This window comes from Dama dama, chromosome 26, assembly GCF_033118175.1.
Source record: "Dama dama isolate Ldn47 chromosome 26, ASM3311817v1, whole genome shotgun sequence".
Taxonomy (NCBI): Eukaryota; Metazoa; Chordata; class Mammalia; order Artiodactyla; family Cervidae; genus Dama; species Dama dama.
Window position 1 is genome coordinate 36081860 of NC_083706.1, and position 26460 is coordinate 36108319.

Here is a 26460-nt window from a genome sequence, read left to right on the forward strand (position 1 = left end):
CTGCCCTCCCCCGCTCCCGGGATGGCCCGGGAGAGTCTCCTCTTTGCCAGCCTCCAGGTGACCTGGGTCACCAGGGCCTCGCGGGTTGTAACCCCTTGTGGGCGAGTGAACCGAATTCTGGGAAGCCTGGATCCCCGGGTCCGGGCGGGAGCTTGCTGCTCCTGGGAACCCGGCAGTAGCCGCATCTATTCCTTTGTAACTTGCATGGGCCTCGGGAGTCGGGTGGGCGCCTCTGGGCTGGTTGCTAGTGGACCCGGGGGACCCGGGAATCCGGCGACAGCTGCAGGAATGTGGAGCTCCTGGGTGCTTCGGCTTCCAGAGCACCGGGGGGCGAGGACCATGGTTTACGCAGAGTCATTCCCCGCCCCCTGGACCAGTTTCTGAGACCCAGCAGACTTCGTTTTAACTCTCCTTCAGGTGTTTACCTGAAATTGATCGCCACCGTAAAAAGCATTAACCACAACTGTTTGAACTTCCCTTGGAGCGCTTCCGAGAATGAATGGCAATTCTTGACACTGGGCGGTGTCTTTTACTAAGTTTCCTAAGGAGCCTCAAACTCTGGCCCCCGGGCTTTCCTTTCCACTATCTCTAGCATTCTTAGGATTGTGTAAACGAATGAGTACTTTTTGCCCAAGGATCTACAGCATATTTCCATCATAATTGTACATTGTTGAAAATGCCTGTATTCTTACATCTTGTAATTTCCAAATTAAAAAAAAAATTAAAGCTTGAGTTTTGCCTGTAAGGCCATCCCCCGTCCTTTTAACCCAGCTTTATTGTGGTGGCTTCTGGTTCCCTCTGACAGCCAGAGAACTTTTGAAGAAAGAACTGGATGTAGAGTTGAGGGTATTGGTTTCAGTGAGAAAGAGCTGGCTAAACTTTGCAGAACTTCATTTTGAGGAAACAGAACCTAGAGCAGAGGTAACAATAAATTATAATTATAAAGCAATATTTCATTTTTTATTCGGTTTGTCACCTAGCTTGGTGTGGAAGATGGTGGTGTTTCCATAGTATGTATGTGGAAGTGGAGGGTCGCACGGAGGTGCCTTGTGATGAAACTTGGATCCTGTCTTCCGGCAACCAATAATGACTTGCTGCCAAATGTTACTCAACTTGGAGACCCCTGCCAATTAGTGGCATAAAGTATCAGTCAGTGGCAATGTTACTGTTAACATTTTGGTCATCTGCAGTTCTCTCAATTTGCCCTGTCTTTCCTTGTCCTCTGATCTCCCTTACTGCTGAATCTGTGTAGCCTGTAAAGGATTTTGATTATCAAGAGAAAATCTGAGATTATCTTAAGGAGCTGGCAAAGTAAAACTTTATGATGAAGGAATATTAATGTGCAAATGAAACACAGTTCTGTGCAAGCAATTTACTTTTCTCTTTTGTGGAATGGGAAAAATCTTTTGAAGACGTTGGCTAAGACCACTTATGAAAGAGAGAATTAGAAATATATTTCAAGGGAAATAATTAGTTGCTTTCCAGTAAAGAGAATTTTTTGCTGGGAAAAGCTGATTTTCATAGTAAAATTTTATGTGCATTCTTCTGAACAAAATTTTTGGTACTCGAATGTAATAAAATACCTTTAAGAATTTAGCAAATCTTTGGCAGGTATTTACCCCCCAAAAGGAACCTAATTACATGATAATCCATAAAGTACAATAGTAGTGACAGTATAAAAAGTGAAAAATGTTTTTATACTCTCACAAAATCTCGGAGATTCAGGCTGATGATCTAACCCATATATTTCTCCCTTTTGGAAAGAAAATTGTTCCTAAAGCTTTAGCAATTCATCAGTTTTCATCTACCTCAAACACTTTGACATTTAAAACCTGTTTCTAAGGTGACCTTGACTTCTTTATTATTAGAATATACCCTTTTCCTAACTACTAAGGAAAAGAAATTTTATATTTTATGTATTTATATTGTTATGAAATATAAAACAATGTGGTGTGTCCTTGAATGTTACATATTATAAACATAATATGTAAGAACTTCTAAATAGTGAATAGATATGTAAAAGAACTATATTACAAAATACTAATGCATATGATGTGTCCTTGAATTAAATAATTGAGTTGTCTAAGCCTAGCTAACAATAAACTCTGGTTTTGATATCTATTATAATATGTGAATTAATGTCTATTATTTGTAGATTAATATTTGGATGTCTTGACTGTTGTTTTCCCAATTAAATGATTGATTTATTTAGCTGGCATTTGAGGTGCTCATAAGGGGATGTTAGGGTATAGCCAAGTTGCTGACCTTAAACTTGAATTCTGATTCTATTTGGGTTGCTTGGGCATTGTGTTCCAGAAAGTTCTAGGACAGTGCATGTCTAATTGATGACATTTTAAAAGAAAAGTGGTACTGCAGGGTAGAATCCTCAATTCTGTAAATTCTCATCATGCCTCGACTCTTTTAACTACTAAAAGATTAAAATTATTTTGAGTGATGTCTATTCTCAGGAGAATTCACATGATGGGTTTTCCAAAATAAAATCTGTGTCAATGGGTATAACATGTAACTGTCCAGATTTACACATAATCCAGACCATTCCTGAGATCAGACTTTTTGGTTATCTCCACGTGTATATCTCAAACTCCATCAATCCAAATCACACTCCTTATTTCGTCCTTCAGATTCTCATGCTTCAGTGTTCCAAACTCATTGAATGTCTCAATTGCACAGGCCAAAATTGGGCAGTCATTTTGTGCCTCAATATCCTGAAACTCTCATATCCAGTCAGTTCCCAAATCCTATTGGCCTTCATTTAATATCTAATAGCCCTCATGGCCACCCACTTCTTTCTATCTGCGCTTATTTAGGCCACAATCATATGTTGCTTCCCAGCTTAAAATCATCTGCTGTTTTCCCACTGCTCTTCGGAGAAATAACAAAATCCTGTACAGTCTGTCTTTACAGCCCTACCCCTGGTTCTGTCTACCTCACCTAGTTCAACAAATCCCTCTCCTCTTAGGCTCCAAAAGCACCTGCCTTTGCTCAGGTTTTTGAATGCTCTTTGATGCTTCCTGTCACTTTACATGGGAGATTCTTACCTTTTCCTCTTCTCATCTCTTATCCTTGAAGGCTTGGCTCAAATGTCACATCTTCAAGAAAGCCTTCTTTAATTGCCCAGAGCAGGTCAGATTCCTCTGCAGTATGCTCATATTACTCTATGCATCTCCTTTGTACTTTTGTAACTTATTAGTAGTATAGTGAAATACTCCATTATATAATTAATTACTTGGTGTCTGTAGATTTCAAACTAGTATAGGTTTTGTCTCTTTGATAGTCATATTTCCATTGCCCAGATCAGTGCATTATACTTGAAAGTGAAAGTGTTAGTTGCTCAGTCATGTCTGACTCTTTGCAACCCCATGGACGGTATAGCCTGGCAGGCTCCTTTGTCCATGGGATTCTCCAGGCAAGAATACTGGAGTGGATTGCCATAGGTCCCAAATAAATATTTGTTGAATGAAGGATTACTGTATAAAACCATATAGAATGTGCACAGTCACTTCAGTAGTGTCCAACTCTTTGTGACTCCATGGATTACAGCCCACCAGGCTCCTCTGTCTATGGGATTTTTCAGGCAAAGATACTGGAGTGGATTGTCATGCCCTCCTCCAGGGGATCTTCCTGACCTACAGATTGAATCCTAGACTCCTGTCTCCTGCAGTGGCAGGTGGCGTCTTTACCACTGAGCCACCAGGAAGCCCACATGTAATATATATGCATATATTTTAATATTTATAGTCATATATATTATACATCTATGATATATATTGTGGTTATGTATTACATCTATATGTAACATGTTATACATAATATATATGTCAGCATATATTACTATATTACAACATATTAATATAGTCTTGTATATTTTTTAAAATCCATGTTTTCCCCTTTCTCTTTAGGTATTGATGTTGATAATTGTAGAAAATTGAAAGTCTTTAAAAGAGGATCTTGTCAAGTCTTTGGATTGTATTGAAGCACAACTAAGATGGCCAAGTATGGAGAACATGAGGCCAGAGCTGATGATGGGCAGAATGAGTTCAGTGACATCATTAAGTCCAGATCTGGTAAGTAATGGAAGCTTCAGAAGATGGCTGATTTTTGTTCATAAGCTACTGAGAAGACATAGGATTTTGTTTGTTTTGCACTGTCCTTATGAGACAAACTTCTTGTGAGAAGCAGAAATCTGACAAATGACGATTGCACTGTAAAAGCAAACGCAGTATCTCTGTGTGTGCCCTGCTTAGTCGCTCAGTCGTGTCTGACTCTTTGCAGCCCCCTGGACTGTAGCCGGCCGGGCTCCTCTGTCCATGGGCATTCTCCAGGCAAGAACACTGGAGTGGGTTGCCATGCCCTCCTTGATATCTCTGTGTATTCTGTCTTAATTTCTCAATCTGTCTTGGTCTCCTGGTATGTTGATTGGCATTGCTTGGTGAAACTGCTGCCTGTTAGCTGATAGCTGTTCATTTTTAAGAAGCCTCTTGAACATAAAAATTCAGCTTAAAAAATGATGCTTTAGGTAGGAAATGCTGTGGTTTCTGATGAGGTGGGTAGTCCTGAGATTTGCTTTCATACACCCTCTCCCCCATCCCGTTTTTAACCAGTGCTAGGCCAGTGTCTTTCTACCTCTGCTTCCCTTTTTGAAGCATCTTATAAACCTTCTCAAGGTACACTTTTACCTAGATTATCTAGTAAACTAGATTAAGACAGATGAATGGTTTTCATTGAAGATTTAAATTGATGACATAAGGATACCACTCCCTCCCCCAATCTTTTTATATAACCAAATACTTTACCACTCCCCCAACTGGGGAGGGTTTTTTAAGTACAGATACGCTGGCTCCACTCCAGACCTACCGAGTAAAAGTTTCGGTATTTTTAAAAAGCATCAAATATGATTCTGAGATAGATTCTATGGGGAGATATTTTTGAGCAGCCAGGACCTGAGTTGTGAAAGTTACACAGAACTTGACCCTGGGTGTGAACACTATACTTAAGTAACTTTGAGGGTTACTTTGGGCTGTAAACTTAATACCTAGTGTCACTTTAAAACCAAAAAAGGAACCTCATGTCTGTTTTTGCTATGTGAACCATCTTTATATTATTATGTTAGAAGGTTGTTTTTTTATTGTATGAATCTGCAGAAATATGCACTGAAAATAGGCTCTAAATTGATAGAGATGAGGGTTTCCCTGGTGGCTCAGATGGTAAAGAATCTGCCTGCAATATGGGAGAGCTGGCTTTGATCTCTGGGTCAGGAAGATCCCCTGGAAAAGGTAATGGCAACCCACTCCAGTGTTCTAGCTTGGAGAATTCCATGGACAGAGGAGCCTGGTGAGCTACAGTCCATGGGGTCACAAAGAGTTGGACATGTCTGATCTACTGACACACACACATTTTTTTTTTTTTTTTTTTTACACACACACATTTAAGGTATATTTCCCTTCACGGCCCTAGTGTTGGTTGATTGGTAAAGACTGGTTATTATAGTCTTGGCTCTAAATGTGTAGCCTCTACTGTGTAGTTTGAAGGATCTTTTAGGGGGTACAGCTTAACATCCTATTTTAAAGTATGCTCTGAGAAAGTTTAATGCCCCCTAAAGTTTGTCTTGATTTAAATGCTTGTTGTATAAAGTTGTATAAAGTACTATGTTGATGTAAGGGATTACTAATATCTTCTAAACAGTACAGAATGTATGTCCAGAAAAATATAGATGTACCAAGGAGGAAAATGACAGTGAGACAATTTAATGTATCCATGCTTGTCATGTTCTATAAATTGTGAGGAGTTATGTTCTTAAATAGTTTTCTGAGTCAATCACCATTACGGTAAGACCTTTGATATTTATAACTGTGTACTTTAGCCATGTCCATAAAAAAGTAATTATATAAGTTTAAAAATACTTGTTATATATGATGAGTACACATAACTTTTAAACTACTCTTTAAATTAAAAATGATCATTTCAGAAGACTGACTATTCTCATACACTATTGGGGACAGTTGGGCAGAACTTATTACGTTTTTAACGTATGCATTCCAACTGGCCCAGTACCTCTATTTTTGGAGTTTTGTTTGGAAGTCACAGAAATATACAAGCAAAAAGTTGATCATAGCATTTTTATTACAGAAAAAAAAATTAGAAATACCATAAAAATCCAATAGTGAGGATTGGTTAAATCATAATTTCCCAAAGCATTTGAAACAAGCCTAAGTTCTAATGTATAAGTTGAAAAAGGATGTCACAGGCAAGTAACTTTAGGAAACAATGGTTAACCTATGCTGTTCCTTTAGTGTGGGGCACTTGACCAAATCATATAGAATCTCAGTGGAGCTAATTAAGGTGTATTCATAAAGTAAAGATTATACATTCATAAAAATGTTATGATATGTATATATATGAACATAGAAACATGTTCTTGATGTTGTTATATAAAAATTATGTGCAATATGAAATCATTTATGTGAAAAAAATTTTTTTCCCAATAAAGTTCAATGGAATGTACACAAAAATGTTAATGCTGGTCATCCTGGCATTTGGGGATTATTATTTTTCTCTTTTTCACTCATATGCACTTTAAAAGCTTTTCAATGAGCCTGTATTACTTCGTATTTTTAAAGTATTCTTAAAAATCTCAAATTGCTTCAAGTGTTTTGATGCCAAGGTGATGACTGTTACTTTCTTTTTTAGTTTTGATGGTTCCTACTTCAAAAAGCATTGAAAACTTAGCTGTTGCATAGCTGAGATCTGAATCACATTCTTTTGGCTGGATTATCTTGCAAAAGGCAGTAGATAAATTTGGATTTGAATGGGCCTGTTAATTTCAATCTTGCTTTCTGAAAGTCAAAGGAATCATATACATATAATGCATATTCTCCTATAGGAGAATTTTGATTCAAATATATTTCTGTGTTTCTACCTTTTGAGGGTCTAGCTATGGCGGAGGGGATAGAGATTGGGGTAGGGAAGACCTGATGTTGAGATTATACTGATAAACTTTTGTCTTGGTTCATGAAGATTTATCTTGTTCCTCCTCAAATCCTTAAGTTTGGACAGTCTAAAAGCCTGGCTTCATAAAAGTATTGGTGCATTTAATGTTAAGGTATTAGGATCGTTTATATTGCCCTCATTCAATTTTAATTTGCTTTATGCAGTGTATGAGGTTTAATAATTTTTAAAGTAATTTCCACCAACTAAACAGAAATCTGAAATATCAAGAGTAGGTGATGAAATATTTCATGAATATAAAAATCACATATTTCTTAATGATTGTAATACATTTGTCTTGGATTTGAGTGAATTTTAGAAAAGAACTTGAAAGAATATGACCTTTAATGATTCAAGGTTTGGAATTGGGTAAAAGTAAGTCTTTCCCTAACTTAAAGACATGCAAGTCAAATTTGCCTGTCATTAATCAGAAAAGAACTTGAAAGAATATGACCTTTAATGATTCAGGGTTTGGGATTGGGTAAAAGTAAGTCCTTCCCTAACTTAAAGACATGCAAGTCAAATTTGCCTGTCATTAATGATAGCCAGAATTAGTGAGCTTCAGAAAGTTTTACAATTTATTAAGTATTTTAAGAGTAGGTCAAGAGTAAGATTTTTTTTTTTTTTTTAAGTGAAATATGTTATCAGTGGAGTCTGTGGTGCATAAACTTCTGCTTGGAACATTTTAAACGTGAAATAATAAAATGGTTTGAGATATGTGTAAAATCAAAGAATAGCCTCACTGCTATTTTATTCTATCAATAGTGGCACTTTAATGCCAGTAACATAGAATAAGTCAACCTTTTCTGTTCTTCTCAGTGCTGTTCTGGTAAGTTTTAGCTCAAAGCCCCATAAAGAGGGTAGACCTCAGGGCTAAAGACTGCCAACTAGCTCCTTGTGTGGATTTTGACTAGTAGGGATTAGAATCACAGATTCTTACACGGGAAGGGGCCATTTGTTGAATGAATTAGTCGGTAAAACTCCACATTGTTGTATGATTCAAAACATTCTTGAACAGCCTTTAGGCAGGAAGCCTGAGTGTAACATTTTTATCATTGCTTCCTTCACTTTTTCTCTTCTTGTGTAATCCTGACCTAATTGTGGATGGAACCTGAGAGGCCCTGTTGCCTGGCCATGCCCCCGTGTACCCAACCTCTTCTTGCACACTTCTAGTGATGGGATCTCACTGATTATGGTAATTCTGGCAACTGACTTTTATTGAATACATGCAGCGTGCAGATGTGGTGCTCAGAGTTTCATCCTCACAATGACTATTTTACAGATGAGGGACATGAGCCACACGGAAGTAATTTGCCAAACTGGCCTTCTTTCTATTGCTGCAGAGGCCCCACCATGCCTGCCTGAGGGCCTTTGCACATCCCTCTTTGCCTGTCTTTGCCTGATGGGCTCCTCTTCTTAGGTAGATCTAGGTTTTAGTATCACCTCTGAGAAAACTTGCCTGCTGACTTTAGGAAGTAACTCTCCCAGACATCTTTTTGTTTTTGTTGTGACTATTTATTTACAAGACTTTCCTGCTCGTCCAGTGGTTAAGAATCTGCCTTGCAGTGCAGGAATGTGGGTTTGATCCCTGGTTCAGGATCTCAGGGTTTTCCCTGGTGGCTGGGTGGTAAAGAATCCACCTGCTAATGCAGGAGATGCAGGAGATGCGGGTTCGATCCCTGGGTCGGGAGGATCTCCTGGTGAAGGAAATGGCAAGTGGCTCTAGTATTCTTGCTTGGGAAATCCCTCGGACAGAGGAGCCTAGCCGGCTACAGTCCGTGGGGTCACAAAAGAGTCAGACATGACTTGGTGACCAAACAACAACACTGGGGACTGAGATCCCACCTGCTGTGGAGCAGCTAAGCTCGTCCGCCACAGCTAGAGTCTGTGCGATGAAAAATCCCACGTGATGCAACGAAGACCTGGCACGTCAAAGAAATAAATATTTAATTATTTGGCCGTGCCAGGCCTTAGTTGTGGCACCAGGGATCTTGAGTCTTTGTTGCGGCTTGCAGAGTCTTTTAGTTGTGACATGTGGGATCTAGTTCTCCGACTAGGGATAGAACTGGGCCCCCTGCATTGGGAGTGCAGAGTCTTAGCCAGAAGACCATGAGAAAGGTCACTCCCAGGCACTTTTGTCTGTATCAGTATATGAAGTTCCCCCTATGCTGTGTCTCTCTCTGGTAGTTTTCTTGTTTCTCTTTGTGTGTGTGTGTGTGTGTGTGTGTGTGTGTGTGTGTGTGTGTGTTAGCTTCCTTGGTAGCTGAGATAGTAAAGAATCTGCCTGGAAAGCAGGAGACCCAGGTTTGATCCCTGGGTGGGGAAGATCCCCTGGAGAAGAGCATGACTACCCACCCCAGTATTCTTGCCTGGAGAATTCCATGGACATAGAAGCCTTACAGTCCATGACGTCGTCAAGAGTCAGACACAGCTGAGCAACTGACACCTGAACTTTTCTTTCAATGTCCTACTCAACTTAATTCCACAAGAGCAGGGACCCATGCATCCTTGGGACTCAGCCCAGGGCCTAGCTCATAGCAGGTAAGCAATGAATGTCTAGTCAGTGAAAAAGGCTACAGAGCTAGAAATGTCAGAGCTGGGGTGAGAACTCAGGTGATCTGACCCCAGAAACTCTGCCTTCGCTCTCTGGACAGAGTACCCAGTTTCCTAATTTACCAGGTAGTTTATTTTGTTGCTGCCAGATGGTCCTTTGTTTTTTTTGTGCCTAAATTGATTCCTTAGAAATTTTGCAGAGTATTAATTGTTTCGCTACATCCCTCTGCTTCTGCCTTTGTGGTTACAAAATTGGGGCCCTTGGCTGTGAGATCGAGCTGCTCCGGGCCGCTGGCGGGCATCCTGTCCTGCCATGGGAAGGCCGATCGCAGGAGACCTAACCTGCCGCTCTCAGCCCTGATTATTGGCTCTGGTCTCTGTCATTCTCTTTTAGAAGTTAGCAAAGGAAAATACCAGAGGACTGGCAGTCCTCTGGGTGGAAGGTAGAAAAACCGATAATCTTTCTGACGTGAATTCCCCTTTCTCTTTTCCTTTGCCTGCTGCTCAAGGCTTTTAACTGGCTGGTGAAAAAAAAAGGTAGTGGATTTCAGATGGACTGCAGTCTGGCACAGTTTGAGGCCTGGTCTGATGCCTGGATGGGTATCTGTGGCATTGAAAGGGTTGGTTGGGGAGGAGGGGACGGGGAGGGGAGAAAAGGGAGGCCAGTGAAATAAAAACAAAATGAATTCTTTACTATGGAATATTATACCTGGTTAAATTTATAACAGGCCTAACAATGATACTGTGTTTGCATGATACTATGTTTAAACTTTCTCAAGAAGATGTGGTTTTATGAAGCTGGGAGGAAGGTTACCTTATTTGTTTATCTTTTAGAGGCCTTTCTTCAGGAAAAACAGTGGTTACGTTGTATTTCTCATTGGTCTTCTTCTTTCTCTTTCATTTAAAGAAATATCTGTGTGGGGATTTTCCTAAAGAGTTTAAGGGACTGTGAAAAATAATTTTTTTTCCCCTTCCCCCCCAAAGCATTACTTGGCTGGAATGCCTGTGCTTTGAAGGGAGTTCTTTGAGTGTGTTTGGTTTTTTCCATGAGCCCTGGGGATTTGTGGTGAGGGACAGTGACCCTGGTGGAAATTCAACTCTAATAGAGGAGAGCAGCTATTCTTGTCATGCACATAAAATATTCTGTGTTGGTACCTCATTAGGCTGAAATAGTGCCATCATAAAAAAGATTTCTGCATTCATGTGATTCTCATGACCTGTAACTAAGGTTGGGAAAGCTGTGTAGGTGATCTGTTCTCCACAGGAAAACATAAATTTTGGAGAATATTCTAAGCAGTAGAAGTCTTTAGTAAATAGACAGAATGGAAAACTCAGTTTTATTGAACCTTATTTGAGCCCAGATTTGAACTAGATGTCGATAGGATGATTTTCAGGAAACAAGGGAACATGCAAGATCATTGAAGCAGTTGTAAATATTAGTTAAAATTCTATTGCAAAAGATTACTCAGGTGGTTTCACATGTACTGGTTAGATTTTTTTTTTTTTTCTCTTTAAGCTGCGTGTGTGTGGAGGCATAGATATTTACTGTTTTACTCTTTATTTTCTGGTGTGCCTTAATTGCTTAATAATAAATACAGTCAGTTTAGTATTTGAGAGGTGAGTCGGTGTGAGATTTTAATATACATTTACTGTCGAAATGATGGTTGTGGACTGAGAAATATCTAAGCTGGACCTAGTTCTTTCACTTTTCCTTGCTCTACCCCTGGATTTACAAAGGTCAAGTGTGGGAGGCAGGTAGTCCCAGGTTCTGTAGCTCTCTGGCCTTGACATTCGTGCCTTTTCACAACCAAACACCTGAGTTATTTATATTCTGTGAACCTTCTCTGTCAGAAGCTGTTCTCCTAGCCTAGCCAATAATAGGAATTGTTTGTGTGTGCCCTCTTGGCAGTTAAGATTAAAGTTTGCATTGGTACAATCTTATACCGATTTTGAGATCTGTTTAATTAAAAAAGCAAAAAAAATCAGTTTTGTTTGTCATAGTCATTAAAATCAAGGTGTAAAGCAGGAGAATAGCATTTTGTAGGTGAATATTTTCAAATGAACTTTTTTTTGGTGGGTGGGTGGCAGGCTAATTATATTATGAGTTCTGTCTGGCTCATCAATCTCAGTATTGAATTATGTAACATTCTTTTTCCTGAAGATCAGGACAAAGCACGTTGACAAGCACATTGATAATGACATTTCTGATAGAGCAGAGAAATCTAGTAAAAAATATGACTTTCTGTCTCTAGACTGGCACAACTTAGAAAAATCCCATGATTAAAAAAATATTATCCGCTGAGATCATCTTCTCTAATTCCATTGTTTTAATGTTTGCACATTTGTCCCAGGCCGTGTTCTGATTAAGATTTTGGTTTAGGATATTTATGTCCAAAAAGGCTTTAATATAAATTGATTGGGCGAGTCTTGCTCCTTATGGGCGAGTCTTGTGATTTTCATTAGTTCAGTAATTACATAGATGTCGACATATGCTTTTATTTTGAAAGTCGGGTTTTGGGCTCAGTCTCTCAGAGTTCCTAACTCTGGCTGCATGTCAGAACCACCCTTTGGGATTCCCACTCAGTCACGTGGGGTGGGGTCCCAGCGTCTGGAGTTTTAACAAGCTCTGCAGTTACTGTCTAGTGCCATTGATTTATGGACAAAGGAAGCAGGTTTAAGACTCTTGGAACCAAAGTGAAAGTGGTCTGTGCATTTCAGAGGAGAAAGGAGAGCTATGGTCCATTGTTGAAGATTATTTCTACCTCTTCTTTTTTAAATAATTTTAAGAGGTAACAGATTTTGTGGTATTGGACTTTTTTTCTTTTGCCTTGTATTCTTGTGCTGAGCAAAGGTATAATAGCAGGAGAGTGATGAAACTTTGGTGCATTTCTTACTGTGGACTGTTGAAATATCCAGCCCTGAAATATTTCTTCTTGGATCACCTTGGTCTTCAGTTTGGTGCATTTAGCCTCTCCCTGCTGCAAGGTTAGTCAAAAACCTTAATTCTTTCATGGAATGCTCTGAACTTATCATAAAAACTGTTTTTTTCTAAGAAAAATTTCCAAGACAGATATGGTTTGACTCACGGTGAGAAAAAAATCCCACATCCATCCTTTATGTTGATTTCCTTTCTTTTTACTTAAGTTATAATTTATTCATACAGTGGAATTATTTGCAATGAAAAATCACAAGTTCTTTCTGTATTGATATGGGATGGTCTCTAAGATATGATATAAAGTACAAGAACATAATAACTTGATGGTAGTTTTCTTATCTTCTTTAAGTTTAATAAGGTATTACAATTGTATTTGCCTCCTTGTTTTTGTAATTGTACTTATTTTTTTTAATAATCTTTATTTTTTATTGAGGCATGTTTGATGTACAATAATATAATATGTTATGGGTGTACAATGTAGTAACTTGCAATTTTTAAAGGTTATACTCCATTTATACTTATTATAAATTATTAACTATATTTTGCATGTTGTGAAATATATTCTTGTAGCTTGTTTTATACTTAATAGTTTGTACCTCTTACTTCCCTACCCTCATGTTGCCTCTCCCCTCACCCTCTCCCCACTGGTAACCTAGTTTGTTCTTTATATCTATGAGTCTGCTACTTTTTTGTCATATTCACTAGTTTGTTGTATTTTTTAGATTCCACATGTGATAATAGTATTTGTCTTTCTCTGTCTCATTTATTTCCCTTGGAGCATAATGCCCTCCAAGTCCAATATTAGAGTTACAAGAATTTAAGTACTTTTGAGGTTTACTTGTCAGATAATTGAATTGTCTTAAAAGATAATCAAATATGTCAACTGTGGTTTGAGCTGCTGAAAGGAGTTTAAGTTTGTAAAGGAAACCAAGGATCAAACCCCCTGTATTAGTTTCTATGGCTTCTGTAACAAATGACCACAAGTTTTACAATTTAAAACAATAGAAGTCTATAGTTTCCCAGTTCTGGAGGCTAGAAGCCCAAGATAGAGGTGTCAGCAGGGCCTTGTTCTTCTGAAGTTTCTAGGAAAGAATTCTGCTTGCCTCTTTCAGCTTTTGGTGGCTCCTGGCTTTCGCTGGCTTGTGGCAGCATCCCTCCAACTTCTGCCTCTTTTTCTAAAAATTGGAGGATAGTTGCTTTACCCTGCTGTGCCGGTTTCTGCTATACAATCTAGAGAACCATCCGTATGTATACCTACATTGGGCTTCCCAGGTGGCTCAGTGGTAAGGAATCCTCCTGCCAATGCAGGAGACACAGGTTTGATCCCTGGGTCGGGAAGATCCCCTGGAGGAGGAAATGGCAACCCACTCCAGTATTCTTGCCTGGGAAATCCAATGGACAGAGGAGCCTAGCGGGCTACAGTCCATAGTGTTGCAGAGTCGGACACCATTGAGTGAGCATGCGTGCACACATATATCCCCTCTTTCTTGGCTTTCCTTCCAGTTTAGGGGACCACAGAGCACCAAGTAGAGTTCCCTGTGCTATACAGTGGGGAGGTTTAGTCGCTAAGTCATGTCCGACCCTTGCTACCTCATAGACTGTAGCCTGCCAGGCTCCTCTGTCCATGAGATTTTTCCAGGCAAGAGTACTGGAGTGGATTGCCATTTCCTTCTCCAGGGGATCTTCCCATCCCAGGGTTTGAACCCTGGTCTCCTGCATTTCAGGCAGATTCTTTACCAACTGAGATACTGGTGAAATGGATTCCTGTCCATGTGGAATGGTCTGTCTCATTCTTTCATCTCTCTTTAGTTTTTGTGTACAGGACCATGTTCAGGTTTTACTCAGGGAATTCTAAAGTTTGCAAGACACATGACCCCTTATCAAAATACTGTCTTTTAAAATGCAAGTCTGACAGAGCTGGGAGAGTGACTGAGTCTTATTTGGTGTTGAAGGCTCTGGGCCATATCCAGAAGCCACCTCCTGGGATGCTCTGAGATAAAACTCCAGGTATACTCTATTTGATACTTCCCTGATAGCTCAGTTGGTGAAGAATCCACCTGCAAAGCAGGAGACCCTGCTTCAATTCCTGGGTTGGGAAGATCCTCTGGAGAAGGAATAGGCTATCCATTCCAGTATTCTTGGGCTTCCCTTGTGGCTCAGCTGGTAAAGAATTGCCTGCAATGTGGGAGACCTGGGTTCGATCCCTGGGTTGGGAAGATGCCCTGGAGAAGGGAAAGGCTACCCACTCCAGTATTCTGAACTAGAAAATTCCATGGTCTGTACAGTCCATGGGGTCACAAAGAGTCAGACACAACGGAACGACTTTCCCTTTATACTCTATTTACTTTGTTATCCTTATAGTCCCTTTGTAAGTTGTTTAGAAAATGTTATACTGCAGAATGTAAAGCTATTTATTTTTGTGCTTCTACTCAGGGTATCTGTGGTCAGTTCTATAACAAAACAGTCCCTTCAGTTCAGTTCATTTCAGTTGCTCAGTTGTGTCCGACTCTCTGTGACTCCGTGAATTGCAGCACGCCAGGCCTCCCTGTCCACCACAAACTCCTGGAGTTTACTCAGACTCATGCCCATCGAGTCGGTGATGCCATCCAGCCATCTCATCCTCTGTCGTCCCCTTCTCCTCCTTAATCATGTATTAAATCCCGTTATAATACTGTGTCTATAGAAAAAAAAATCAGAGTGACTTGAATTATTCTAACTTACATGTGCTTTTTCAAGAGGTGTGGCCTGTTAGAAGGGCGTTGGTATTTGGAGAATGCACCCACATGCTTGCTGTCTGTCTGGGGCTGGCCTTTTGGAGCATTTGGTGTAGCACAGATCTTACTCTGGGGACCTGGCATCAAGGCAGATTGCTCAGAGAGGGGAACTCATTTGCATGCATGTTTCAGTGAAACATTTAAGGAGGTCTGATGCTGACCTATCTTTTTATGTCTCCCTCCCTCCAAAAAATACCCTGTGAGGGAGGCGCACGGTGCTTGTGAGGACGGCCCGTGGTCCTTTTCTTGTCTTTGGGACGTGGCTTGCTTTGTTTTCTCTGCTTGATTGTTCTTCCCTCCCCACCCCTTGGTTTTAAAACCTCCATCTTTCAAACATCAGCATAAATGCCACAAAGCATTCTATTCTTTGATCGATCACAGAGCCACAGTCAATCTTCTTCCCTCTTGCTCACCATTTATTTCTATTTTTGGCTCCTCTTGCTTGTGCATGGGCACATGCTTTCCTAACTTGACCTTCTGATGCAGCCTTTAGCTTAGTCTCCACACACAGTAAGTGCTCAATAAAGGTTCGTCACGCTCTTTAATGGTTTAAAATAATCAGACTTGCTGATATACACACCTTATTCACTCCGCAAATGCTTGTCATTCATTCAGTGTAGCTAGGTGATGGGCCCAGAGGTGAGCAAGGCATTGGTCTCTGCTTCATTCAGGTGTTCTCAGGCTGGTTGGGAAGGAGACAGCCCTGCACAAACCCTGTGTAGTGTACCCAAAGCTGGGGAATCCGGGGAGGAGGAAGGGCAAGGTCTTACTTCATTGGGAAAGAGAGAGGCCTAAGAGGAAGGGAGCTGAGGTGTGCCTTGAGGGATGCATAGGAGGTAGTTGTGTGGCTGTGAAGGGAGGGCATTCCAAGGTGATGGGAAAGAACAGTGCATTTTGAGCCTGCAGCTGGTAGGTGAGTGTGGCTGGGGTGTTGTAGATGAGGGGAGAGGTTGGGACCAGATTTTGAAAGCAGGCTAAGAGGTTTGATCTTTTCCCTGTTGGGAGCTACTATGGGATTTTAAGTGGGTTAATGATGGGCTCAGTATTGTTTTTCAAAAAGATAACTTGGTGGACAGTAAGAATGATAAATTTCAAAGCGAGCAGAGTTGAAGGGAGGAAGGGAGCAGATAAGTTGTGAAAATAACTAATGTTAGAGATCATGGGAGCTTGGACCAGAGTGGCACAAGAGTGGAGGAGTAGGGGAGAGGATTTGGAAGATGGTTTGCAGTTAGTGACAACATGCATAAAGCTATAATGCAAACTTCACTTCAAGGGATTTGTTTTATATTCTTCAGTTCTTCGAGCTTTTCACATTATATTATAATTCATATATATATTTTTCAATCAGATGTATAGTTTTAAAAATTATGTTATAAATCATGTACAGCCCTTTTAGTATTTGCTCTTCCTCCAGAATTAATATTCTTAACTTGATTAATTTCTACATTTCAAAGGTAGCTTTTACTCCTTAATTACATTAATTGCTGTTTTTCTAAAATTGCGCTGTTGGTTGGCTTGTTCAGGTGACTTTGAATTGAACTGTTTTAATAGCATTTGTAATTTTTTTCTATATGTATATTCTGAAAGAAATGTCATGTTTAGGGAAAAAGTAGGTTGATTAAAATAAGAAAAAAGATAATATAAAAGCTCTTTGAAAAGGAGGCAAAGAAAGGTAATATTAATTTTTATCTTGAAGGGAATAGTCTTGGACAGCTGAAAGAAAATTTATGTGTGAAAAGAGCCTGGAAAATTATTTCAGAGGAAACTTAATTGAAGAATAGGATGTTTCATGTGAGGATAGTGTCATCCTATATCACTGATTTCACTTTCAACAGATAGCATAGAGTAAATGCAAATTAAAAATAAATCAAGAACAGACGATGAGAAATAGCTCTCATTTAGGAAGTAATTAAGTGGTGGAAAGGTCATTGGAGTTCAGTCAATAAAGCAGGGATGCTCAAAAATCATAATTATTCAGGTAACAGATGCTTTTCCTAATGTGATGCTCTGTTGCAGAGGTTTGAGGGATAGAAGAAAGAAGAAGTTACTATTGTCATATTGTTTTTTCTTTTGCGTTCCGTCTTTCAAATCCTAATATTCAGTGGGCTAACTTTAAATTCTAATAAAGAAGCTGATATTTCAGAATGGTGGTTCCCTTGACCTTCAAGGAAAAACACAAGAGCTAGCTTGAAAATTCTGTATTGTTGGGTTGTACATTGTGGTTTCTAAGGTTTTGACTTGGCCAGTTTAATTGTCTCTTGAGGTGGTGAATCTGGCTTCAAGATTCAGCTTTATTTTCTGTTACGGAGATTGTTAGGGAAGGACTTATTTGTCTGTCTCTGTCTACCTACCTACCTATCTATTCATCCATCTGTCCTTCTAACTAACCATCCATCCATCCTATCTGTAAAAGACATTTTGGCTAGCATGTTGTCGCCTACTATATGTCAAGCACTTGGATTGGCACAGGGTGACTAAGACATAGTTCCAGAGGTCAGTTAATCTTTTGCGTGGAGCGGGCGGTTGCACAAGCTTTTAAGTAAACAGATTGAACGGGCAGTTAAGAGTTTTAAAAAGTGAAACAGCACAGGTTGCTGTGTGAGCTTCCCGGAAGGGTAGCTGATGTCTAGGGGTCTCAGGAAAGGTTTCTTTCCTGAGGAGAGATATTTAAACTAAGATCAGAGGAGTGAATACAAGTGAGACAAAAAGTGGGCAGAGGGAGATGAGGAGGGCTGTTGAAATAAAGGGACTCGATGACATGTCAGAGGTTTGGAGGTTAAAACCGCAGGTCACTCAGTGTGGCTGAAGCGGGGTTGAGAAGTAAAAGTAAAGGCTGAGAAGTTAAACTGACATCAATTGTTGAAGAGTCTTATAAGCCATGGTTGAGAGTTTGGATTGTATCCTAAGAGTGACTGTGAGAGGATTTTAAATTTTTTTTTAAGTTTTGTACTGGGGTATATAGCTGATTAACAAGCAAGGTTGTGATAGTTTCAGATGAATAGAGAAGGGACTCAGCCATACACATAAAGGTATCCATTCTTCCCCAAAGTCCCCTCCCATCCAGGCTGTCACAGAACATTGAGCTGTTCACAATAGCAAAAGACATGGATGCAACCTGAATGTCCATCGACAGAGGGATGGATAAAGAAGACATGGTACGTATATACAATGGAATTTTCAGTTCAATTCAGTTGCTCAGTCATGCTTGACTCTTTGTGACCCCATGGACTGCAGCACGCTAGGCTTCCCTGTCCATCACCAACTCCCAAAGCTTGCTCAAACTCATGTCCATCGAGTCGGCGATGCCATCCAACCATCTCATCCTCTGTCATCCCCTTCTCCTCCTGCATTCAATACTACTCAGCTATTAAAAAGAATGAAATAATGCCATTTGCAGTAACATGGATGAACCTAGAGAGTGTCATACTTAGGGAAGCAAGTCAAACAGAGAAGGAGAAATATTGTGTGGCATCACTTATTCGTGGAATCTAAAAAGAAATGATGCAAATGAACTTATTTACTGAACAGAAACAGACTCAAAGACTTCCAGAGCAAACTTTCGGTTCTTGGGGGGTGGGGAGGATAGGGGGAAGGGATAGTTAGGGAGTTTCGGATGGACGTATGCACACTACTTTATTTAAAATGGGTAACCAACAAGGACCTACTGTATAGCACATGGAACTCTGAAAGGAATTTTTTTTTTTTTAATTTAAAACTTAACACTATTTAAAAAAATAATGAAGTGGTCCATACCAAAAAAAAATGTAGAAATGATATACCGGATATGAGAACAGTTCCTGAAAGAAACAAGGGAAGAAGGTTTGAGTGTAGGGAAAATCTGAACTTCAGTTCAGTTACAGCTGAGGCACCATCTGTCTGCTTAGGGAGTCCTGCAGCTGGGCGGCTCTTCAGAGGTTTCCCCAAGTGAGACCATGATGTTGAGCTTTGGGGCTTGTGTCTTGGCCTGTGTGCAGGCTTTAGGCTGACCGCGGGAAGGAGGTGAGGTGAAAGTGTGACCCTGTCAACTACCTTGGGCCAACTGCCATTCCTGGAGCTATGCACAACTAGGAATGCTCAGTGCCAGCACTTTGAGCTGCTGGAGGAATGAGTGAAGGTGTGTGTTGTCTCCTGTGTCATACAGTCTAGCCTCCCTTCAGTGATACACACGGTGCCGTTCTCCTACTGTCTGTTTGTGGGTTTGAAATAGTTCCTATTTTTTTAAACCTCAGCATTAAAAAAAGAAATTGTCCAGTTTCCAGATATTTCCCAAATTACTCCTCCACACACACACACACACACACACACACAAATTATGCACACTACAACATAAACCTCAATTCAAGTATCTGATCACACTCTATTTATTTTTCTCTGGCAGTTGGTGATGCCCTCCTGTCTCTCACTCCTGGTTTTAGAAGGTTTTGCTTCTCTGAGAGGTTTTAAATAGAGGGCTGATCTGATGAGATTTGCTCTGTAGAATAGAGGACTTGTGTTGGGGCGGTGGATGGGCACAGCTAGAGGCCTGGAGGACCCCTGTGTGACTGTCAGAGTTGAAGAATGAGGGGTATTGTTGGCCTGATCTAAGGAGTGGTGATTGGGATAAGAAGAGGGGGGTGTTGGAAAGCTTTAGGCAAGAGATAGACAGAGTGGGATGGAGTGGTGGGGAAGGAGTCTGCTTTCTGCTTTCCACGCCTGGCAGGAGAAGCCTTTCTGTTAAGGTTTTGGGGGAGAGAGATGGTTGAGTGTCAGTGTTATTTGCTCAGTCATGTCTGACTCTTTTGCGACCCCATGGACTGTAGCCCTCCAGGCCCCTCTGTCCATGGAATTCTCCAGGCAAGAATACTGACTAGATTGGGTTGCCATTCTCTTCTCCAGGGGATCTTCCCGACCCAGGGATCGAACCCAGGTCTTCTGCATTGTAGGCAGATTCTTTACCTTCTGAGCCATTTTAGGGGAGAAAAATGATTAGGGGATGTATTCTTTCTTTCTGTCCTTCTGTCTGTCTGTCTGTCTGTTTGCCTATCTACCCATTATCTACATCTCCTAGGAGCGTGGCCCAGACTGGGATCACATCCTTGAAAATTGACAGCTGGAGTCTTGACTATTTTCCTCAGTATCCATGGAACTCTTTTAAACACATCCTTAAAAATTTTCAAATTTTGTTAAGAACTGTTTTATTTCTCTTCATATTGTCTGATATTTTTGCCTGACCCTAGAATGAGCATCTGGAAAAGGTAATTTAAGACATGGTAGATGATGGTAGTGGAAAATGAGGAATTAAGAAGTGATTTTTGATTTTTAATATTTTTAGCAGATATTGGTAGTTAACCCCTTGGGAGTTGACTGTATTTATCTCCAAGAGTCATAGGAAACCAATTTGCAGATATTATTCTAGCTGACTTGGTTAGCTTGGGGAGGGAGTGGAGAGGGTTATTAAGAAATGGTTGTAATGTGTCCAGAATTTTTACTGAGATGCCTCCGTGCATTTTCTGGGAAAAAATTGTCCACAGTTTTCATTTTTTTTCTCAAAGAAGGCATATGACCCACCAGAAAGTTACGTCTTATTAGTCTCTTGTAGGGTTTCAGTCTTTTCTGATGGGAACTAAATTGGTGGTCTGACACTCTGACATGAGTTTGGGGACCCACACTATTGCCCCAGGTCAAATTCTGGGCCTGTGTCACCTCTGTTTTCTCAGAGCCATTCAAATAAAAGACCTGATTGCCAGGATTAGGGTGAGTAGACACAAAGCTTGAAGGGCAAAATTTCTAATAATGTTTGACCCTAGTTTTGCATATAATGAATTTTTATTTGTTGATGAATCTTTCCCTTTTGTTGCTAAAAGTAGCAAATCATCAGACAAATTGCTAATTAATAATCTGGCTCAGATCTTTTTTTTTAATAAGTGGAACTTGCGCTTCATCAAGCTCAGGTGGAGTGGGTATCACAATGTTTCATTTTTTTTTTAACATCAAACATTTTTTCACAAATAATGATATATCTGTCACTTGAAAATGGGCCAACAGTCTCTCTTGTAGTCTTGGAATAAGAGTAGTGGTCCTCACATGAGAACCCCACTTCCTGATGGCCTTTCTGATATCTCCTTTCTTCCACCCTCTCTTTTTTTTTTTTTTGAGAGAACAGGTCATGTACCCTTTGCTTCTCATGCCACGTGCTGACCAGACCGCCCCCGCCCCCCCCCGCCCCCAGCTTAAATCTTATATCAGTGAATTGCATCACCCACTAAATGTCATTGTTGGGATGGCACTCTGTCCCCCCATCACTCCCTCTCATTTCTTGGTCATTTTACCTCTTGGTTCACTGTTAACTCTCTCGAAAAGTCACTCTTTTTTAAAACAAACTTATGGCTACTGAAGAGGAAAGGATCAGGGAGGGATAAATTAGGAGGTTGGAATTAACATATATAAACTACTCTATATAAAATAGATGACCAATAAAGACCTACTATATGGCACAGGGAGATCAAACTAGTTAATCCTAAAGGAAATCAACCCTGAATATTCGCTGGGAGGACTGTTGCTGAAGCTGGATCTCCAATACTTTGGCTCCCTGATATGAAGAGCCGACTGTTGGGAAAAGACCCTGATGCTGGGAAAGATTGAAAGCAAAAGGAAAAGGGGGTGGTAGAGGACGAGATGGTTAGATAGCATCACTGACTCAATGGACATGAATGTGAGCAAACTCTGGGAGATTAGTGGAGGACAGAGGAGCCTGACGTACTGCAGTCCATGGGGTCACAAACAGCTGGACACAACTTAGTGACTGAAAAACAGCAAATGATTGCACAGGGAACTCTACTCAACATTTTGTAATAACCTATAAGGGAAAGAATCAGAAGAAGGGAAAGAATCAGAAAGTAAAATATATATCTGAATCACTGTGCTATACACCTGAAACTAACATGATCCTGTAAACCAACTATACTTTAGTAAAAAAATTTTAAAAAGATACTCTTGTTTTAGTGATTTTAATGTAAACATAGATGATTCTTTCAACACTATGCTCTCTCAGTTTCTGAGTTTCTTTTTCTAGTGATCTTGTCTTTCACTTCATTGCTTAAATCCTGGCTAAACCATATCATCGTTTAGGATGGCAGGTCCTCCGCAGTCTGAATGTCAAGTGTCACACTTTCTGGCCACCACATCTTAGACTTCTAGCTCACTCCCTCTTGCATCATAAGTTGAGCAGTTTCTGTTCCGGCAGGGTCTAGAATCCATCATCCCTCTATCATGCTGTTGCCCATCCCTTTGCCCTTTACTGAGATTGCCAACCAAAATCACTCCTTTCTCATGCCTTCAATTTCTTTGACATTCTTACTTTGTCATAATTGTCAAACCCCATCTTTGGTTAAATCTAAATCTCTACCTATTCTCTGCCAGTCCCCATGCAGAGACCATGGCTAGAGAAAAAACACATTCCTTTATTCCTTGCTGCTGCTGCTAAGTCACTTCAGTTGTGTCTGACTCTGTGCGACCCCATAGAGAGCAGCCCACCAGGCTCCCCGGTCCCTGGGATTCTCCAGGCAAGAACACTGGAGTGGGTTGCCATTTCCTTCTCCAATGCATGAAAGTGAAAAGTGAAAGTGAAGTTGCTCAGTCATGTCTGACTCTTCACGACCCCACAGATTGTAGCCTACCAGGCTCCTCCATCCATGGGATCTTCATTCCTTGTCTCAGTGTAATTTAAAATCATGCATGAGACCTTGATGCTACTTGGCACTCATCTCCCACTGTTCTGCATGATTATTTCATACCGTCTGCTTTTTCCTGAAATATTTGCCCCTTCCTTCCTATTCTGACTCGTAGCTGATGACTTTGCCTACTCTTGTCCTAAGAAAACTGAAGTCAACTGAAGAGGAATCCATAAGGTTTGACACTACATCTACTTCTGATCAGCTCCTGCCCAAGGCCCTCCCCACCATATAATGGTATCTCGTCCTCTCTTGCTCACTCGAGGGTATTTTCAGTGTACTTTCTGCGTTCTTATTATTTTCCTTTCTAGTGGATTTTTTCCATCAGCATATGAACTACTACTTTTATTCTGTAGAAAAATCCTTCACTCTTGATCTTCCACCTCTCTTCACCTATCATCTTATTTCTTAGTTCCCCTTTATAAAAAGACATCCTCTGAAGAGGTTTTTATACACAGTCGCAAGTCCTCTCCTTTCATTCTTTCCTAAACCACTTTAATGGCACGTAAGTGCGTAGCTTCTACCATGCAACTGAAACTGCACTTGGCAAAGTTACTGGAGACTTCCCTATTGCTAAATCTGGCAGTCAGTTTCCAGTCCTCGTTTTGCTTGATCTCTCAGCAGTGTCAAAACAGTCCATCGTTTGTTCCTCCACGAAGCACTTCCTTTACTCATTTTCCAGGATGCATCACACTCTTCCTGGTTTTCCTCTCCTTTTCCTTTGCTGATTCTTCTTCCTCACATTGGAGGATCCACCGTATAGTCCTTGGACCTCTTCATTATCACCACTCACTCCCTCTGTCATTCTTCAGTCTTGTGTTAAATACCACCTGAACACTGGACTCACATTTCTATCTCTGGCTCCGACATCTTCCCCTGAGCTGCATGCTTGTATTAACAGATGCCTGCTTGGCATCTTCACTTACATGCTCAAATCTGGACTCCTCATCTCCCCCCAAGCCCAAACCTGACCCCACAGTTTTGCCCATCTCTCCTAAAGGCAATCTGATTTTTCCAGTTGCTCAGGTTGAAGGTTGAAAATTCTGGAGTCATCTCTGCGGTCCCTTCTTTCTCTTGTAACCACATCCAGTCCATCAGGAAATCCTGTTGGCTCTATTTTCCTGATACTGTTCCTACAGAATCCTAGTCCAGTGTTAGCATCTCCACTGCCACCGGCGTGGGCGAGGCCACTGTGACACGTGCCTGAATTTCTGCAGCACCCCCCCCCCCCCGACCCTCCCATGGTCTCCCCACTTCCCTCCTTGTCCCACTGAGGCTGGTCTGAACCAGCAGCAGCATGAGCCTGTTAAAAACAGAAGTTTTAAACTTCTGTTAAAGGCATAAAAACAGGATTATGTCATTCTGCATTCGCAGTTCTGCAGCTACTTCCCATTTTACTTATTGAAAAAGCCAAAGACCTGGCAGCAGCCACAGGCCCTGGGTGATCCGGCTTTCGTCCCCTTGGCCTCTTGCTCCTTGTACACAGCCAGTGCCCTCCCAGGTCAGGACCTGTGCCCTGGGGGCCCTGTCTGGAGTACTCGTCCCCTTTCTCTGTGACTTGTGTTACTGTCTGATTAGGACTGTAAACCCTCCTTTCTGAAGCACTCTCCACCCACTTTACCTGGCTTAATTTTTTCCCATAACCCTTGTCACCCACTAGCACGGTCTGCAGTTTACTTGTGTGGTATGCTGACAAGTGCCTCTTTCTGCTAGAATGTAAACTCCATGAGGGTAGGTCTTTTCCCTGAGTTCAGTTGCTAGCGTCTAGAACAGTACCTGACACATAGTATGTGTTCACTGCACGTGTCTGCTCAGTCACTCAGTCATGTCTGACTCTTTGTGACCCTATAGACTGTAGCCCACCAGGTTCCTCTGTCTGTGGTGTTCTCCAGGCAAGAATACTGCAGTGGTTTGCCATTTCCGACTCCAGGGGATCTTCCCGACCCAGGGATCAAACCTGCATCTCCTGCATTGCAGGCAGATTCTTTACCACCGAGCCACCAGGGAAGCCCTTGTGTTCAATAAATAAAGGTTTTCTGTTGCTTTCAATAAATGTGTAATCCCTGAGATAAATATCAGTTTAATCTTTATTGTATCTTTATTGTAGTGATCGAGTAGCTCCATGTTAGCCTATGACTGTTTCCCAATTACTGGTTGGCAGTCCGCTTTATGTTTTTAGCGCTCAGACATGAAATGAGAAGACTAAGGCCAATGTAATGTACATATTTGTTAGTGTGAGGTTGTCAACTGCCTTTTCTTTTCCAAGACTGTCATTTATTCTGAGAGTACATTAACTTTTTATTTGGCACAAAAATGCCCATTTAATGAAATGATCATGATAATTTTTCTATGAGATGAATTTTGGCAGTAGGAAACTTTCTTCAGATTAAGCACTCCAAAAGGATCCAGATATAGGGTTCCTGAAAGTAAGGATGCTCATACTTTGTTAACTGTGTTAATTTTCCTCCCTCAATTCTTCTTTCCTTACTTTCCTTTTTTTTTTTTTTTGGTCTTGGAAGTGTTTCTGAAAACAAGTCTTAGCTAGAGGCCCGTTTTAGGACTGTGACGATGCATTGCTGTTCCCTTTAATGCAAGCTGACAGGTAGAGGGTAGCTTTGGGAGATGGGAGTGGTGGGAAGCCCTCCTCAGGCCCCTGAGGGTCCTTTATGGTTTTGGGAACTTAAAATCACTGCTTTAGTTGATAAATTCTAGAAAATCTGGGCACTCTATTAAAAAGAAAGATCTTACTTTAGTCTCAGAGAGGAGTAAGGATCTAGTTTTGTTCTTCAAATAACCAGGTATGCGACCTTGAATTAACTAGTCAGTTTCTCTGCACAGTTAATTGATTCGTTTGTAGGGTAAGAATCAGCTCTAACCCAATTTGTTTGTGGGCTAGATGATCTTACATAGATTGCTTTAGAAGCTCCAGAGAACCAATTGTTCAAGTAAGTGAATTGGGCTTCCCTGGGGGTTCCTGCCTCCTTATGCAGGAGACCAGGGTTCGATCCCTGAGTTGGGAAGATCCCCTGGAGAAGGGATTGGCAACCCACTCCAATACCATGGACGTAAGAGCCTGGCGGGCTATACAGTCCATGGGGTCACTACATGCCTTAGCGATTAAATAACATCAACAACAATTATCTAAGCTGTGCTAGGGAAGCAGTGCGTTCTGTTACCATTTTCCTCATTGAACTTCAGTTTTGTCTTCATTGATCTTGTGACTGTCCCAAGTATTCTCTATCCCTGGATTCTGATAGGCAGTATTGTTGTTGGGATTACAGAAAGGATTATATGATAGCATTTGGGCTAAGCATTTAATGTCTCAGTAGGATTAGGGATGAATTATAGCATATTATTATCTCATACAATGTTTGAAAAGCAGAGTATGAAAATCCTGCAGTACTTAAAAATTTTATCAATACTCTCTTGCAGCAGTACTATAGGGATTGGTTCAAAACCGTATCAGAAGATATGGTTTTGAATC

At 40.8% G+C, this 26460-nt stretch overlaps 1 protein-coding gene across 3 annotated transcripts in view; it reads left to right on the top strand.

The window, feature by feature from the left end:
• Positions 1-26460, top strand: part of UTRN (utrophin) — a 545759-nt gene that overhangs the window by 1340 nt on the left and 517959 nt on the right. For all 3 annotated transcript variants that reach the window (XM_061130409.1, XM_061130407.1, XM_061130410.1), the window contains exon 2: positions 3921-4085. In XM_061130409.1, coding sequence (XP_060986392.1) covers positions 4007-4085 — 79 coding nt within the window. In that variant the 5' untranslated portion in view covers positions 3921-4006. The remainder of the gene's footprint in view (positions 1-3920; positions 4086-26460) is intronic.